This window comes from Anabas testudineus, chromosome 9, assembly GCF_900324465.2.
Source record: "Anabas testudineus chromosome 9, fAnaTes1.2, whole genome shotgun sequence".
In the NCBI taxonomy this organism is placed as follows: Eukaryota; Metazoa; Chordata; class Actinopteri; order Anabantiformes; family Anabantidae; genus Anabas; species Anabas testudineus.
The window spans coordinates 3,997,937-4,016,814 of NC_046618.1; the positions used below are offsets into that span (position 1 = coordinate 3,997,937).

Here is an 18,878-nt window from a genome sequence, read left to right on the forward strand (position 1 = left end):
CTCAGTTCCCTCTGAAGTCCACTGCGATCTCTTTCCCACACCCCCACAGCTCAGTGCGGCACCACACTGTACGTACACTACTGCATCGTTTGGCCTGAGCAGACCCGAGCACATTCACAGCACCAATTATCCTGTCCACCCACACACACACACACACACACACACATGTCCTCTAATAAATTTCACCATGAAGCAAAAGCAGGCAGACACCCACAAAGAAGATGTTAAAGGGAACCAGGGGAAGATTAATGTTGTGCCGCACAGAGAGGCCAGTTGTGTAACTTCGTGCTGGGACCTCCTCTGGGACTCTGCAGCACGGTGAAGAGCAGGACATCCTAAAATCCCAAACAGTAACAGTAACAGATGACACTGGCAAAGGAGGTGAATATCAGAGGTGAGGTACGAGATGAGTGTGAGGCATCCAGGCCTTTAAAGTAAAATTGTGACTTATGACATTTGTGTTGGGCTCCAGCTGGAGGATGGAGTTTGACTTTAGTTTGAAGCTGCTATGATCAATGTTTTTACAATAAAAATAACCTTTTTACAGAATAGGGTCATTTATAGCAAAGAACCCAGAATCTTCAGCCCCCTTCTGCTCAGATGAGTTTTCTAGCCTCTTGAATAAACTTTAATTTAATATGTTTCATAAGACAATGCTTATGACCTCTTATCTAGGTTTCATCCTCTCAGCTGAAACACAAGAGAAAGTAAATATTGCTACTGAAGACACTGATGTAAATGACTCAAAACTCATTTCTGCACTCAAGCCTTGTCAAGGTAGAGTTTTTAAGTGCAAACTCCAACCTGAGCTGACCCGGAGTCTGCTAGATCCAGCTGAGTCCTGTTGGGGTCGGGTACAAGTATGCAGCTCTGGAATGGACGAGGAGTGTGGGAACATGGAAGGCGAGTCCGGAGGAATCGGAGGCACGTAGCCCAGCTGTGAGCTCATTCTCTGTGTATGTATATGTACACACACAATGTGTGTATTCACTTAATATGTGTATACAGTACAGTACAGTTTAGTTGGGTTTATTCCAGCTGCAAGCTCAGCACCAGCACCCTCCAGGCCTCATAACTATGTGTGCAGAATTCTTTACATGCGTGTGTTCATGTGTCAGCGACCAATGATTAATGAGCCGCAGCCCCGGCTTTCTTTGACTTCCTTCCTCTCCAGCCGTGTCACACATATCATCACGCGTCACTGTAATGGATGCCGGCAGACGTCAGTAGCAGCTCCCGCTCGGCCTCATGGATATATGGATACTACACTACATCGTCCACATGCAAATACTCTCATACATTTACATTTGAAGCTGCAATGCATGCATGCTTGTGTATCAGTAGCTCCTTAATGAGTAAACTGTGTTCCCTTCTGATGTCATGACATCATGACGTGATGACAGTGATGCTCCAGCTCAAAAGGAAACATTCAAAGATCCAGCAACACTAACATTACACTAACATTGTAACACTAACACTAACATTAACTCCTTAATCAATATGCTAAATTGTGCCACGAGCATGTTCCGAGATCTAGTAACATATTGTATATGTTGCCATCAAAGTGGTATCAACCCACTTTATTTGATTTGCTTGGGTTACCATCTGACAATTACCCACTCTTTAATTTAACAATAGATTTGATTACGGCGTCCAGATTGGCACTAATGAATTTTGAAAGACTAGTATTTTCTTACTGTGGCCATGTGTGCCTGAGGAATGTGAGAGACACCAAGAATAAGGAGAAACATACAACACAGATCCAGTCGACACCAAAGAATCCCAGAGTCGTCCAAACGCTGCCTTTCTAACACACTCATGTGCGGGACGCCAAAAAAAGCAAATGTGTGTTTGTGCGAGCACATGTGTCCTGGGCTGTCTGCTGACATGCTGCAGTGTGCTGTGAGGATGTGTGAAAGACAGGCAGAGAGACAGATAAAAAGGGAGAAACAGAGAAAGAGGAGGGAGTGGTACTGACAAGGAAAAGAGAAAAACGGCAGAGGGAAAGGAAGATAAAGGAAAAAAAAAAAAAAAAAGAACGAGCTGTGGAAAAAAGAGGGAGAGGAGAGAAAGAAAAGGGAACAGCAGAGAGACAGAAAGCAAGCGAATCTTGCATGTGTGTTGGTTCCCAGCCCTGTCAGGGCCCTGTCAGCCTGTGATTTATGGCACTGAGACTGGGAGCAGTCCTCGCTGCCAGCTCTGTATTGTTACAACTGACAGCTAATGAGGCCGGACGGGCTTTCAAGCACAGCACTTAACAGAGGCCTCCATCTTCACGAGTCACGAGCTCTCCTTTCTTTTCTCCCCTCTCGTTCTCTCTCCCATTTGTTTCTTCTTCCATGGTGGCAGCAGTGTGGCGAGCTACCACAGGATTTCTGGGGGTGCAAAGGGAAAATAAGGCAGGCCGACAGAGATATATGGGCGACACTGTTACTGCCGCACTTCCACTCTCTTCGCCCTGCATGCTATTAAGCCAGAGGCTCAGCTCATATGAATGAGGGAGAGAGGGTGAAATGAACAAAGGGAGAGATCCAGTCTCAACACCGCACCACACTTGCACACTTACACACTACACTATACTCCTCTATAAATAAAATATTCCACTCTCGCTACAATTACCGTCGTGTTTTCAAGGCCTCGAGCTACGTATCTTCTCTGTCTGTCTCTGAGTCTCTGAGTGTGTGAAGGCACCTGAACCTTAAATCATTGGCTGTGGTGTGTTTTACCTTCAACACCCCTGGCCCAGGCTGCTTGGACCCCATTCTGTAATCACTACCAGAGTGCAGAGTGCCCCCAACCACCCTCCTCTCCACCTCCTCCCCCGGCCCCTGGTTTCTTGTCAGTCGTGATTAATGGCACTAGGGCCCCGGCGCAGCTTACGCTGCCAGTTCCAGCGATGTACCCTTGATACTTAATGAACTCTGACAAACTTCTTTTCCCTTGCTCTGTTGTTCCCTTTCCCCTCCACCACCCCACCCCACCCCTGTTTAAAATGCGTGGCACAGAGCTGCCAAGCAGCACCTAGGGGTTGAGCTCTGGTCCTCAAGAGGCAAGTTCCACAGTCATTTTAGTGTCAAGACCTCTAATGGTGTATCATTTCCAGAGGTTTGTTGGTGGCTGCAAATGAAATAAATTGACCTCTTTGAGTTTTGCAAGGATCCCTTGTCCCTTTTAATTCTTGCTTTGTAGCCTCATTATGACAACAAGTCGACATCATCAGCTGCAGAATAATTTACAATGAATACTGCAATAATACTCGCAATGTAACAGTACAGCCCTGTTAAAAAGTCATGTCAGCCTCGTGTAGATGGTTTTTGCAGCCTCCTCAGTACATTTATTCATGTCACCTGGTCTCTGTCTCCATCTGCTGTCTGTGTTGGGAAAGGCTGTGAAATCACTTTTTTTAAATTAAATTCCCCATATATTTTAAGGGGAAAGAATGAAATGCCGTTTAGATGAAATGTGACATGTCATAATGTGAAAAATCAGACTCAGTGGACTTCTGTCTGGTCCTCTAGTAATTTAGCTGCACACATAATACTATTTAATGCCATTATAACAGACTCAAGTACAAATGGAAAAGGCTTTTATTAAATAGAGGATGCAGAGAGCTCCCAGTCAGAGAGTAACCTGGACTTTTTACAAAATGAACTAAGTGCAGTAGTGAAAAGCTGTACAATATAATACAATATGACAGGACTGCTTAGCAGCTGCTTGGTTTCCAAACTCATTGTACCTGCAACTGTTCTTGCCTGCAGGCTATTTATACTCTACATTTTACTGTTTTTACCATTGTTTTCAGCCTAGTCACTGTTGTGTGCACCTGCAGCTGGTAGCCCAGTACTATCAAAGCTAAGTGGCCCAACCCAGACCGAGCTTTGTCATGGACACAGACAGGTGCTTTCCATGTTGATGTGTGTTTCTGCACAGTACTTTGATTCTTTCCCACATTCTAAAGACAGATTAACTCTGTGGATGATCATTAGTATTGTAAATAGTTACATTATACATTATACATTATACATTAAAAAAATCCACCTCTGTGTGACGAGAACTCATTAAACAACACCAGCCCTTACTTTGTGGGATTGGTTAGTGGAACAGAACAGCAGCTTTGACAGCAGCTCTCCAAATTGAGGATGAAAAAAAAAAAATTTTTTTAAAGTCATATACTGCCTTAATCATCTGCCTCTGTGTTGAATATATATATATACATATACTGGGAACACGCGTGTTTTAATAGTGCAACAATGCTGCAGCATTTGAAGTAACCACAGAGAGCCCCTGTGGCCACCAGAGGCCCCAAACGAGCAAATTATGAAACATCAGGTTGGCAGGAAAAGGTTGAAGCTGTTCGCTAACACTTCCCTAGAGGGCGCTGATGTGACCATTTGAACGCCGAGCAATAGGTTTGTGTCGTCGAAGAAGAAGCAGGAGGTCTGGGCTGCTGGCTTAATGAACTGTGGCTGACCTGTCTGCTGACGTCCTGTAGAGGGCGCCTACACCGCCGTCAACCACAAAGGAGGCAGAAGAAGACGCGGGCCCTGCTCCGTAGCTGTTGTCGGTGTCTCCTCTCTGTCCAGACTCCAGGTAAGACGAGCTGGACAGCAGCAGCAGGTGTCGGTGTAGGCTAACGTGATAGTAGCATGTGGAAAGAAGAACAACCGCGCTGTGTTTGACCTCGAGTTGTGTTTTGACGCTAACCGCACATTGAAACGTCCGTCTGGTACATTTCTACATGATATGTGTGAGCAGGCTTTCTTCTTTGAGACCGGACTAAATAGGAACATACGTCCTGCTAATGCTGCTAGCTCCCAAGTCCTCTAATCCGAGTTACGTTTAAAAGTGTTCGCATTTTAAGGTACAGTTTTAATGAGTCATACATATGTTTCATTGTTTGTCTGCTGTATAAACTTATATACATCTTGACACTCACTTCCTCCTATGGGCAAACATACAGGATTACCTATCACCATATAATTCTGCTGTTGACATGAAGTTTCAAAGTGTAGTAGTTTCTGTGAAGTAGCTAACATTAACTAAAGCAAACTGTGTCCACTGCTTTATCAGACAGGTTCTGTCTCAGGTCACATGCAGGAATAGTTAAATAACCTTTGTTTTCTTGAAAAGTGCCCATACAGGATGTTTGCTTGACTGTGTTCATGTTCATTTCCATTGACAGCCTCACTTGTGTCTCAAAGAAAAAGGCCACAAATCATCAAACGAAAGACCCAGTTTTGGTATAAAATGAACACCACACATTCAAAAGCAAATAGGAGAAAGATGTTTTTTTATTACATTCATTCTCACAACAAATAGGAAATTGCAGTATAAAGAGTATTGTTTGGAGACAAGCTGCTGTGGAGCCAGCAGGGTCACCAGATTGTCTCTCTGCAAATCCTTGCTAACTCAAGCTAAGACACTTGCTGATCCAACTCTTAAACCAGCTAAATGAAAATCAAAATACACATATATTTAAAAGAATAAATATAATGTGAAAATAGTGTCAGACTTATTGAATGAAAGACAAGGGAGGTTATATTGTTTTCACACTCGCTTAATCCTCCTAAGTGTGACAAGGTCAGTGAGTCCAAGCTGATGCCTGGTTAAGCCTGAGCTGAGAGGAGATAAACCAGTGAGTAAGAAGCAGCAATGACGGCGTTATTACTGCACTACACAAGCCGCTGACTGAGCGCAGGTCACTCTGCAGGAACTTGTTACTAGCTGCTCATTTCCGTTTGCTGTTTCCTGTGTCTGTTTTGCAGGATGGCACAGTGGGGTGCCATATTCTCAATAATTGCTGCACTCGGAGGAGCAGCACTCTTAGCCTCTGTGCACAAGATTGATGAAGGACACACTGGAGTTTACTATAGGTAAGACTGCAGCAGTCTTTTTTTTCCCTCATTTATTTTGTGCCTGAGGCTTTAGTGTTTAAACTCATTAGCTGTAAAACTGAGATTGTAAAGAGGAGAGCATCTGTTTCAAAGGTGTTTGCCATAAGCAACTGTTAAACAGTGAGTTATGTAAACACCTGGATAATAAGATTTCCAAATAATGCCAGCTGCACTTCTGTGCATTTCTATCTTCTTCGATTCAGAGTTTTTAAAGTCGTATCACTTGAGCCGACATGCAGTAGATCAGAGTTTTCATTAAGAGATGTGATTAAAAAAATCAACTTTAGCTAGATTATTACCCATGATACTGTTGATTTGATGGTATTGAATCATGAAAATAAATGAATCTGGGAATATTCTTACATGTTATCCCAAGTAAGTGATAGTACCAGGAAGAAATATCTGTACTTCAAGAACTTCAATAATAGACAACAACAACAAAAAAAAAACTGCCAACATTAACTACCAAAGCATCACAATTAGCTCAAGCCTTATCATTTGGGCTCAAACTCAAATATAGATTTGATCTTACAACAAGTGGTCACACAATTTATTTATTTATTTTTAACATGCTGAATTATGAAGTTTTATTCTATTGTGAAACCTAATGTAAGGTGAAATGACTTTATGAAACTATTCTGTCTGTGTCTGTATGTAACACAGGGGAGGGGCTCTCCTGACCACAACCAGTGGCCCTGGTTTCCATCTCATGCTTCCTTTCATCACCACCTACAAGTCTGTTCAGGTTTGTTCAATAGACTTATTGTAGCCTAAAATCAGAAACCCCCATGGCAACCTCTTTCCTTAGAGCTGTAGTTCAAATAAGAAAAACATTCAAAAATAATCTGTTTATGGTTAAGGGTGAGATTCTCTGTCTTCCACTTCATGGTTAGGTGTCTCAGATGTTTGTGGAGCTTTTGTGGGGTGTTGTTCTATACAACCATCACGTGTAGCATTAGGGTCACATTAATCAAGGTGCACATCGCTGTTGTAGGGATGTCAGTGTTGTCGACTACTTCCTCTGTACTGTGATGGTTACAGTTTGATAGAGGTGCCATTGCCACTTCTCATTCAAACTATCTGTCTTCGTCATGCTGAGGCAACTATGCCAGTAGCTTTACTTTTATATTGCTGGATTTGTGTTGACATGGTATATTAATCAATATTTAATATTGATTCAGCTCTCAGTGGCGTTGAATTGTTTTCCGTGACTGAGCAGTGACTGTGTTGTATGTTTGGCTGAAACCCAACTTTCTTTCTTTTTTACATATTGAAATATGTAAAAAAAGAAAGAAATGCTTTCAACAGTGCTCTCATAGTTTAAAAAGTTTAAAAAGGAAAGATTATGTCATGATAAATACTTGCTTTTTAGTTTCTATGTTTTTGTATTGTCCCATACAGGCCCTATAAAAAGTATTAACCGTCTTGGATGTTGTATCCTTTTATTAACATTATAAATCAGACATGGTCAATTGTGCATTACACAATGAAGACAAAAAAACACTCCTAGCAACTCAGAGAACAGGTCACTGAAAAGCCTAAGTCAGAGGATTGATACAAAAAATCTCCAAGGTACTGAACATCCCCCAAAGTTCAGTGAAATCCATCGTCAAGAAATGATAAGAATATAGCACATGTCTAAATCTGCCTAGAACAGGCCGTCCACACAAACTGAGTGACAAGAAGGAGACTAGTGAGAGAGGCCGCTAACACACTGTTGACTACTCTGAGGGAGTTACAAGTTTAAGCAACTGAGATAGGAGAGACTGTACATACAACTACTGTTGCCCAGGTTCTTCACCAGTCGAAGCTTAATGGGAGAGTGGCAAGGAGAAAGACACTGTTGAAGTAAACTCATGTTAAATCACAACTTGAGTTCACCAACAGGTATGTGAAAGACTCCATGGTCCAATGGAAGAGTGTTCTTTGGAGACCAAAATGGTGCTTTTTATTTGGCGCACACCAAACACTGCACATAACTGCAAACACACTTTGTCAAAGTCGCTAACTTTTATTGACCATGATTGATTTCTATTATCAATAAAAGGATAAAACATCCAAGGAGGTGAACACTTTTTATACACACTGTATTGGTGTATGGAATTATATTTTTACAACTCAGAGATGAGGGCACTTTTTATTTAACAATTAAAGACATGCGAGTGTCTTCATTCATTTAAACAAAGGTGATTAATAAAAGGTTCCCATCTAGCTAAAAGCTCATATATTTGTTGTTTTTTCCATAGTTTTTTTCTGTGAGCCGATCGGACAAGTGGTTAAAATGTAATACCTTTTTAGATATTCAGTTCAGAAAGATTATTTTCCCGGTAACTGGTAAGGAAATAAGCAGCGATGTTTTGTATTACTTAGGATTACTATTGCAACAATACATCATCAGTAGGGTAAAACTAACCTGTCTCACGACGGTCTAAACCCAGCTCACGTTCCCTATTAGTGGGTAATTGATTGGAAAGTTATCCATTTCTGTGGTATTTCCTTTTTTCATCTATAAATGAACCTACTGAATGATCTGAATTTCATCCATTGTTGATGGATTTACTCCCACCCTTAACGCTGTGTGTCTGGTATTTTTACAATGATGTTAGAAACACCTCCTGGCATGTGAGATGATAAATTAAACACGAATCTCCATTTTTTTTCCCCCTCCCCTGCAGACGACATTGCAGACAGATGAAGTGAAGAATGTGCCATGTGGCACAAGGTGGGTTTGGGTAACTTAAGTAGTATCATGTGTTATCTCAAGACTTACTACACTAAGCATTTATCCCACACTATCCATTAGGTATCACATTAATACTGCTGGAGTCTGAGGTTCATCACAACAAGTCTTACTCAGGGCGACACAATCTCCTTTTGTCTAGACAAGCTGATGTGGGTAAAAGTATCTGTCATATAATACACTACTATGTGTGTTTTTCTTTCAGTGGTGGAGTGATGATTTACTTTGACCGCATTGAAGTGGTAAACTATCTCATTCCATCAGCAGGTAAACTCGCCAGGCCAAAAACATCTCGGATTGTATTTATCTTTGTTATTTCTTTTGGATTATGTGGCTGTGGGTAACTTTTAGACATCTGAAAATAACATGTAACAGCTGACTGTAGCAGAACCCCATATATTTTTGTTCTCTGTCTTTGCTGCCACTTGATTTAGCACTTGTTTTTCTCTCATCAGTCTACGACATAGTGAGGAACTTCACAGCAGACTATGACAAAGCGTTGATATTCAACAAGGTTCACCACGAACTGAACCAGTTCTGCAGTGTTCACTCACTGCAGGAGGTCTACATCGGCTTGTTTGGTAAGTGTGGTTTGCTGTAGCCTGGGTGTAAAATCAGTAGTAATCTGAAACACCTCCACTGTGCTTTTGTAATGGCGCATTTCCATAAACAACATGTAGCCAGCCTGCAGCTTGGAATTCAGCTTAGTTAATTCAAGGCTTTTACACACAATAGCTGTTATACACATGGTGTTTGCTATATTTTTGCCCACTCTTGTATTTGTTTCAACCTACAGTGTCTGTTTAACCACAGCTCGTTTAAATACAACCATGGTGTAATTATAAATCCCATTTTGTTTTGTTTTTTTCTAGAATTCAAGAAAAACTAAAATCTTTAGTTTTAGTTTCTTGATAGTTTTTTGTTAATATAGAATAGAATAGAATGCCTTCTTATTGTCACTGTGCAAATGTACAATATACATTATATACATGTGTCTCACTGTTGGTGCAAACATGCATAAATATATCTACAATGTAAAATAACAAATGACAATAACAATAATAACAATAGCAGCAGGGTAATAACAGTAGCAGCAGAAGAGATGCATTGTATAATAGTGTCACAGGGTACACACAAAAAATGGTAATCGTCATATATACATATGCAGGTGGAAAATTGCACAGCAATTGTATTAAAAGTATTGCACGTTCAGTAGTATATACAAGGTGGATTTTTTTTTTTTTGTGAATTTTTTGTATGTGAATTTATGACGGTGATGGCTTTTGGGGAAAAAGCTGTTCTTGAGTCTATTTGTCCTCGTTCTGTGGCACCTGTACCACCTTCCTGAGGGTAACAGGTTGAACAGTCCAGAAGCTGGATGGGAACTGTCCTTAATGAAATTTTCCGGTCTGCTGAGGCAGCAGGCTCTCGATGGACGCGCGGTAGAAGGTCAGCAGCAGGCTGGGTGCCAGGTTGTGCTTCCTGAGGACTCTCAGGAAGTGGAGTCTCTGCTGGGCCTTCTTCATGACCGCTGTGATGTTCTCTGTCCATGAGATATCCATGAGGACCCAGAGAAAATGGAAAGTGTGGACCCTCTCCACAGACTCGCCACTGATGTAGAGAGGGGCTAGCACGGTGCTGTGCCTCCTGGAGTCGACAATGATCTCTTTGGTTTACTTGGTGTTCAGGGCTAGGTTATTCTCTGAGCACCAAGTTTCCAGCTTCAGGACCTCTTCTCTGTATGCTGCTTCATCACCCCCCAAAATGAGTCCGACCACTGTGGTATCATCAGCAAACTTCACTATGAGGTTTCTGTCGTGGGACGGACTACAGTCATGGGTGTAGAGACAGTACAGGAAGGGGCTCAGCACTCAGCCCTGTGGGGAGCCAGTGCTCAGTGTGTGGGTGGAGGACAGGTGGGGACCAAGTCTCACAGTCTGGGGCCGGTTTGTGAGGAAGTCTTTTAACCAGGCACATGTAAGTGGGGGGAAGACAAGAATGTCCAATTTCCTGATGAGTATGTCAGGAATGATTGTATTGAAGGCTGAGTCTACGAAGAAAAATCTGCTCCAGGTGTCCTAGCACAGCGTGGAGGGCTAGAGTGATGGCATCCTCTGTGGATCTGTTGGTGCGATATGCAAACTGGTGTGGGTCGAAGTCTGGTGGAAGGTAGCCTTTAATGTGTCTGAGAACCAGCCTCTCAAAGCACTTTATGATAACCGGAGTGAGAACCACAGGTCGGTAACTAAATAACTAAAGTGAAATATTCCACTATTACTGTTCTGAACGATTCCGAAATAAGCTTGTTAAATGGTAACGGGTGGGGGTATCATGATTGAGAATATAGGGCACGACCATCAAAGGCTCAGTCTTCGCAAGTAAATATGGCTTGTGGCTCACCACTTTATGCCAAACTGTGTGAGAGAACTGTCAATCAGTTTAAAAAGAATATTTCTCAGAATAAGACTACAAAGAGTTTAGATCTTTTACAATCTACATTAAATAGTATTGTGAAAAGATTCAAGGACTCTGTGGAAATTCTAGTGTATAAAGTCTTCAGGTGGCATTGGAGGAGCAACAGTGATGCTGTTGTGAATATTTCTGAATGACTCTGGAGAACATTGGAAAACTGTCACTTAACACAATCTTTTGCTTCATCCAGAAATGCTATGTGAAACTCTAATATGCAAGGAAGAAGCATGAATTATTTGCAGAATAATGGGTGTTCTCTGGGCCCGTGCTCATGTCAGATTAACCAAAAGAAAGTGGAAACATGCTTGTTTTAGAGACTAACAGACGATGTTACTGTATCAGCGAAAGGTTCAGGAGCCAGTATCTGTGCATCAGTGCCCACAGTAATGGTAACTTCCAGGTACGCATCAGGACACATTAGCTTTGAAAGATATGTCAGCAGGTGGTCTGGGACACAGACCAGCTGTCCGCTTGTCATCCAACAAAGTTTAAAAGCAGACGTAAACACGATCTGAGAGTCAGGTGTGGATTTTATGGTTTCTGTCCTTAACAGACATGTAGCTTGTTAGTTAAAATGACGATCATGTAGCACCAAGTCACTTTTTTGTGAGTGAAGATGTCAGTCATACTAGGTCCAGTTTTCCTACATGGGACAACAGAATGCTGCCAGATTAATGCAAAGACCACATGGTTGTAATGTACACTTAGACATTAAATACATGTGTTACTGTCTTTTTATGGCTCATGCACAGAATAATGAGAAATATTACTATTAATTAATTTAATTTAAAAAAAAACATTTAAACAGATCAAGGAAACCAGTAATGCCGTGGATTTCAATCTTACTTTGTCTTGTGCTTTACCCCACAGACCAAATTGATGAAAACCTGAAGTTGACGCTACAAGAGGATCTGACGTCCATGGCACCTGGACTTATCATCCAGGTACAGTAGAACCACCAGAGAGGACGCAATCAAGTCGAGTCGAGTTAGAGATTGAGGCAGCTTGCTGACGTGCATGCTGGGAAATGAAGTTCATCATATACAGAATAATAAGCCCAGTGTAGATAGCTCAATAAAACATAGTGAAAGCACTTCAAAAGGTAATGAGGTAACTCCAGCAATGCGCCAAACACCATGAACTAATTTAAAGTTAATTATTATTTGAAAGCCAGACCCATTCACACACTTCAGTCTTGAGTGTTAGGGGTTCCACTGGGCTTATTTTTCCTGTAAATCTCCTGTAAACAGATTGAAATATCTTTTTATTTTTTTTTTCTTTCAAGAATTCATTTACCGTAGTTGAGAGACTCTGTGAACAGACTCTTTTTGTCTTAGTGCTTCTCTCCAGCTGTCTCTTTTTGACATTTGGCAGTAAAAGCCTCTCTTTCACCTCATGTTTCTCATTACTCACTTTGTTTGCCAACTTTACAGAGTTGAATGTTTCTTTCCGTCTTTGTTTGTCTTCCTCATTGGTACGCAGGCTGTCCGTGTTACAAAACCAAACATCCCAGAGAGCATTCGCAGGAACTACGAGCTCATGTGAGTTTTCCCTTTGGCTAACGATAACAAGTAATGTTCCTTGACCCCTGATGCCTGTATTTTTAATTTCTTTTTTTCCTAAACAAATGGACGTGATCTTCATGCAACTCCCATGTCAAGTCCTGTAGAGGAGGAAGACTCTGCTGTTTCATGTCAGCCTGTAAGAATCCCAGCATTCTTCAGCTGCATGACTCAACAGCATGTTTTTAGTCAGATATTGTCAAGTCAATAGTGGACAGAATTTCATACACGACATGCATGTGCCAACTGGTCTGTTTTGATACCTAGATGACTTTAGGGTCCAACTCTATATTGTTTTACAGTGAAGCCTCCCAGGAATGTCTGTCAGCTCTTTGTTGCAAGGGTTTAGCAAACCTGTAGAAGCAAAAAAACACTTACAGGTTCTGTCTTGCATGAATCTTCAAAACCAAAACAGAGAAGTAGGATGGATATTATGCAAGTTGCAGTAGCATAAGTGGCAGATTTATGATTGAAATTCTGTGTACTTTTCTCAACAATGGGTCCTTGCTTTAAGGCATAGCATCCCTACTAGTGCGTATTTTACAACTATGTTTTCACTTTGAATTATTTAAATTAGAAGCTCAACAAATCTGCTGGAGGCCGGTTAGGGCCTAAAATGACTTAACACATATATCAAAAACGGAAGCAGAGGAAATCCACATTTTCATAGGGAATAGTTTGAAGGAAATATTTCCCTGATTTGTTTTCAATATGAAAACATGCAGTATGTATCCTTTGCAGCACTTGCAGCAGGAGTGATAGGAAACAGAGCTCTCGCACTCTCGTCTTTTCTTTTAGCTGAGAGTGAACTGTCAGATCTTCATTCAGTGCTGTAGCGGAAATAAGGGCTACGTGATGTTCAGGGCTCAGATGAGCTTACAATAGTGCACTGACAAGACAGATCTTCTTTGGGGTCTTTTGAGTGCATCCCGAACCACCTGAGGTTGATAAAGGCAACCTGTTCTTCCTGAAATAAAAAGCTGTTCAAACTTCAAGAAATTAGCTGATCCTTCAAATGCAAACTCATCTTCTCTGGTGAATTGGATGTCTTGTGATGGTATGGTGAAGTGTTCCCTCACACAAATACCTTTAGCCTTTCTGCAAAACCTGAGCTACACATAAAAGAGCCCAACGGTTAATATAAACAGGAATGAATACTAAATTACTGTTGCAACCTTTCTATTAAATATTTTCCAGAGCTTCTAATCTATGTAGCTACTTCCATGATGTGCAACAGATCATCCCTTTTAAGTCCATGGTGTTTCTCTCAGTGTAAAGTTATTGTGAAACAGGTTCCGTTGGTGATCCCACGGCTGAAGTAAGACGCCCAGGAGAACAGTACAACTTATGAACTTTTGGGAAAAGATGCTGAATTGGCTTAACAGGATGCTTTTTTTTTCTTTAGGACTTATTTGTTAGTTTAGTCCATCTTGTTTATGTAGGTTTCAAACACAAAGGCCAAGAGTTTCTGCTCTGTTGGTTTGTTGTTTGGCATTGAAATAGTCCTGGTGAGCTCACTCTCTGATTTTCTTTTTTTTTAACCCAAGCCCCTCTTTTCTGTTGCTAATGTTTCTGCGGTTTCTGGTTATATTTAGTCATCATCCTCCGGGGAGACAGTGGCAAATCACTTACTGGAAATGTCCAGCAAGGCAGCAGCATCATCATTTACCCTGTGACAGAGATTGTTACCAGATCTGTACACTAAATTAAACATTTTTTTAACCTGTGAAATCCAACCGATGAAATTACTGCAGTTGCTGTCAAATTTCAGTTTTAATATGCAGTGGATAATAAGAACTGTTCACTTTCAGTTTCACTTGGTTCAGGAGTTGTTTAACTTGAAGGTTATGTTAAGTTTTTACACTCTGTCTGACACTGGGCAATGGAGTTGCTTACTTTGGACTCCACTAATGGAAACAGACTCAGGCACATAAAATGTTGTTTATTCACACCATGAAAGTGTTTCCATAAAAGAAATTTGGGCACCAATTTTTGTTTCATTTAGTGAAATAATGTCTTCCAATGTCGCAAAGGCTTCAGATTAAGTTAGGTAATTTAGGTATGAGTAACAGTACAGGGCATTGTGATGCATGTGGCAGGATGCACACACTGGAGTTTGGAGCTGGAAGTCGTGCAGAAGTTGTTGTACATTTACACTAAGTTTCCAAGGGCTCAGGTCCGAGTCTAAGACTTTTGGAGTTCTTTGTGTTCACTTTCAGTAAATTCTATTTTGTTTCTTGGATTTACCTACAACGCTGCCATGAACAAGTCTGAGTCCATGCAGCCAAAGCTGTCGAAATCATGCCTGATCCATCCTTTAGTGTTAAAGTGTGTTTTTATTTTGCAGGGAGAGCGAGAAGACAAAGCTGCTGATCTCTCAACAGACACAGAAGGTTGTGGAGAAGGAGGCAGAGACAGAAAGGATCAAAGCTGTGATAGGTAAGGAAGAAAAGGGTACAGTTCAGGGACAGATGTATGAAAGAAATTACATTTTGAAAGTTTAATAATAAATAATAGTTATTTGGTTTGTAGAGGCAGAGAAAGTGGCGCAAGTGGCAGAGATCAAGTTTGGACAGAAAGTCATGGAGAAGGAAACGGAAAAAAAGATCTCTGAAATTGAAGGTTGGTATCTAGCAAATCAAAGTCTGTTTACACGAGTTGAAGAGTGAGTGTAAATGTGAGAAGAGTTCTATAAAACCTTTTGTGGCTTTAGATGAAACTGTAGAAGAAAAAGTAAAAATGTTATTAGGAAGGCTGTGTTGTTTGGGGCTGACGACTGCAGCCTGGAAATCCTCATCTCTGCTTCATGCTACATTAGCTGCCAACAGCTTAACACACCTGTACCTGTGCCCAGCAGTGGTGTTTTTCTCCACAGATCTCTCTAATAGCAGATACTTAGGCATGTCCTAGCAGGAAAAACACAGGTATCATTAGAAGTAACTCAAACAAAGATATTAAGGTGTGCTAATTCCACAGCCCTGGTGTTGCGCAAATCAACATGTTTGATTACGTGTCAGAAAGAATCAAACATAAACATAAAAGTGAAAATGTGAAGTAGTGTCTAAGAAGGTATTGCAACACCATGCACACTTGTGTACGATCAGGAATCTAGATCTGTATCTTGTATCTACAGCACCGTCTGTCTTTTTGAGCAGTGATGCAATATTAAAACATTGTTTTCTATCGACATGCTGCTGTTGACAATGACAATGTTTATGATTGATAGACGGAGCTTTCCTCGCCCGGCAGAAAGCAAAGGCAGATGCAGAGTTCTACACAGCACAGAGAGCTGCTGAAGCCAATAAGGTAAAGAGACGACACAAGCACAGAACCCTCCTAAGACTGGACAGATAGGTACTGGAGAGCTCACACTGCTGTTTTGTAATTTGAATTGTGTTTCTCCTCTCTGCAGCTGAAGCTAACACCAGAGTACCTGCAGCTCATGAAATACAAAGCAATTGCAGCAAACAGCAAAATCTACTTTGGGAATGACATACCACAGATGTTTGTTGACTCTGGCTCTGCGGACAGCTCCATCAAAGCCTCTGTAGCCATGGACATTGTGGGTGAGCAGATTCTGGACGTGGATTAACAAGGAAATTAGTGGGCCACACAGGACCACCCAGGGGTGGAGGACCAACTGCCAGAGGACTCAGAAGAGGAATCAGGCTGGCTGGCTGGTTGGTTCTCCCTCTGGCCCTAAGAAGCTCTGTGGACCAGAGCCCGTATTTCTCAACCACCTCAGAACCACTGCTAGAAATCACATGGAAAGTCTGACTAGACTGTAAAATCAGAGGAGAGGAAGGAGCTATTTGTGAGGCCTCTTGTGCTTCTGCTGTGTTCTGATCGACCTCAGGCCCAGAACAGTAAATTAGGTGGTGGAAGAGTAGATAAAATAGAATCACCTGTGGGTGTAGGATAACAAAGTTTAGATTATAAAGTTTAGCTAAAACTGTCATTTAAAACAATTGGCCCTGCTTTTCTGGTTTGTGCATCAGCTGCATCCGATCATGTGTTCATTCAGTAATTCTTTCACACACCAGTCCTCATCAACCATTTGAAGTAGTGATAAACAACAGAAATGCTTTACAATCAAAGTCAGTGGCAGGGAAACTACTCATTATTCATCAGCCTTTTAGGTGCAATGAATTAAGTCACTGTTGTGGGTTTGTTACATCAATTGATCCTTTGCTATAACCCTGGTGCCGCAATGCTCAAGGTTTCCATGACAGTTCATATGACACATACACATTAATTACATTAATTTCTAGTAGCACTTGGCTGAGATGGTCTCTTTGCTACCATTTTAGTAGCTCAGTATGTTGAATCAGTCTAAGTAACACTAAGAGAAGAAACTAAGTCTAAAGCTAAATGTTCCAAACACAAACAACAAATGATATTTGGTTTTGTTATTTAGCAATAGAGTCAACTTCCCCAAATCCAAAACAGGGCAGCCAGTGTTAGCCTTAACTCTGATTACATTAGGACAGCTTACACAGTGGATGTAGTAGTTGAACAGAACACTTTTATTGTATTGTAACCTGTGAGCTCACAATATAAACGGTTAATAATATGTTTACTCTTGGCCTTGGAAGTAAGCTAGTTGGACCAATAAGCTCCACGTTACAAACACTTTTGATCTTGTATTTTCTGTTTTAAAAAGGCGTCTAGATAGTTTAAGAGATAGTTTTTCAACTGCATGCACAGCATGGAGTCCTCCTCTTAGTGTAGGACTTTGATGAATGAAGGAGTTGCATTGCATAATTAAAATCGGTCAGCATTTAATTTATTATATCTCTATAAAGAAGGTTTTATTTTCAATGACATTACTTTCCTACAAGTTCAGTGCAGTCTGTAAATAATGGAAGTGATAGAATAACTTCATAATATTATTATTATTATTTAAATGTTGATACTCCTCAGGCTATGAAAAGGACCTAACGACACTCTGAATATGTGATTTCTGTGTCTGAACAGTTTGAAAAATGCGGGCTCTGACCAGATATGCCACTGAAGATGTGTAATAGGGATGATGAATGTACTGTGTGGTAGCTGCTAAAAATGTCTTTTGAGCACAGGGAAGCTGTTGAATATTCACTCTGAATATGTGCAACTGTATGAAGTTGGACCACATTTGCCTGATATTTGTAGCACTTTGTTTTTCACACTGTTCATTTAGTGGTTTGATGTGTTTTTCATTCATTCCAGAGACCACATTGAAAAAATAGTTTGTGCGTCAGTCGTCATAACCAAATTACAGATGTCAGCTACAATTATACATACTAATTTTATGTGTGTCCTGTAAGAATATCAGGACACGCACAGTAGTGAATTGCCTTGGAGCCTTTGGCAACATGACCCACTGTCCTGGAGAAGAAAGACGCTCTAAGTTACCCACTGTGGACACCTCAAAACCTTATTTTCTAGAACTCTTGACATTATCAGGACCAAACTACGAACTATTTTCATGTGGCATGTATCCTGCAGCTGTTGCCAAAATATTATTTCCTCCCACCTTTAAATTTATTTAAACAGATCACGTAATGCATGGACATTGGTTAATGACCAAATGATGTGTTTTCCCAAGAACTCCATTGAAAACTGACTCATTGTATTAGATAAGCTTAGAAGGAAGTTGGCACCAAATATGGTCTGGGACATGTTTAGTTTAGTTTATCACAAGCAGAGACAATGCTACAGTGAGGAAATATTTATCCGTGTAAACTGTCGTGTTGGCAACTTTCCATTTCTTGTACAGTCATTATAATAATATGTGCAATGTTTTTGCACTGATTTAAAAATGTAATGTGAAATTAGGACATTTTCATTTGACAATAAAGTACTGTGATGTACTGGCTTTGTTTTTTTTTTTTTGTTAATCATAAGGTAGGATCTAATCAACTGTTACTTTAAAAACGTGTTTCTGTGTAATGTTTACAGTAAAGCTTAAAAGCATCTTTGCCGTTTGCATTTGTTACATATCCAGTTAACAACATTCAGCAAGAATTAGATTAGTTCTCGCTCCAGGTTATAAAGGAGACAATTACACTAAACGTGGCACAGTGAACATTCAAAAAAGGGAATGTGAAAGAGTTGGACTAGTGGACACAATGATGGCATGGCTGAACATGTTAGACTGGTCTTGATTTTAAACTAGTTTTATATTATATACATATTAGTATTCATATTTATAATTATTCAGCTACACAG

General features: G+C 40.7%; 1 protein-coding gene across 2 annotated transcripts; it reads left to right on the plus strand.

The window, feature by feature from the left end:
* The first annotated feature begins 4,514 nt into the window (after positions 1-4,514).
* erlin2 (ER lipid raft associated 2) lies at positions 4,515-18,514 on the plus strand. 2 transcript variants are annotated; one of them, XM_026343044.1, is made up of 12 exons: positions 4,515-4,590; positions 5,766-5,873; positions 6,558-6,639; positions 8,570-8,616; positions 8,840-8,901; positions 9,090-9,215; positions 11,977-12,050; positions 12,589-12,647; positions 15,016-15,107; positions 15,201-15,290; positions 15,895-15,974; positions 16,081-18,514. In XM_026343044.1, the coding sequence occupies exons 2-12, from the start codon at positions 5,767-5,769 to the stop codon at positions 16,258-16,260; spliced, it is 999 nt and encodes a 332-aa protein (XP_026198829.1). In that variant the 5' UTR covers positions 4,515-4,590; position 5,766; the 3' UTR covers positions 16,261-18,514. The 2 variants fall into 2 exon arrangements, with proteins under 2 accessions (XP_026198829.1, XP_026198828.1); XM_026343043.1 differs by having other exon boundaries at positions 4,526-4,861.
* Positions 18,515-18,878: the final 364 nt, after the last annotated feature.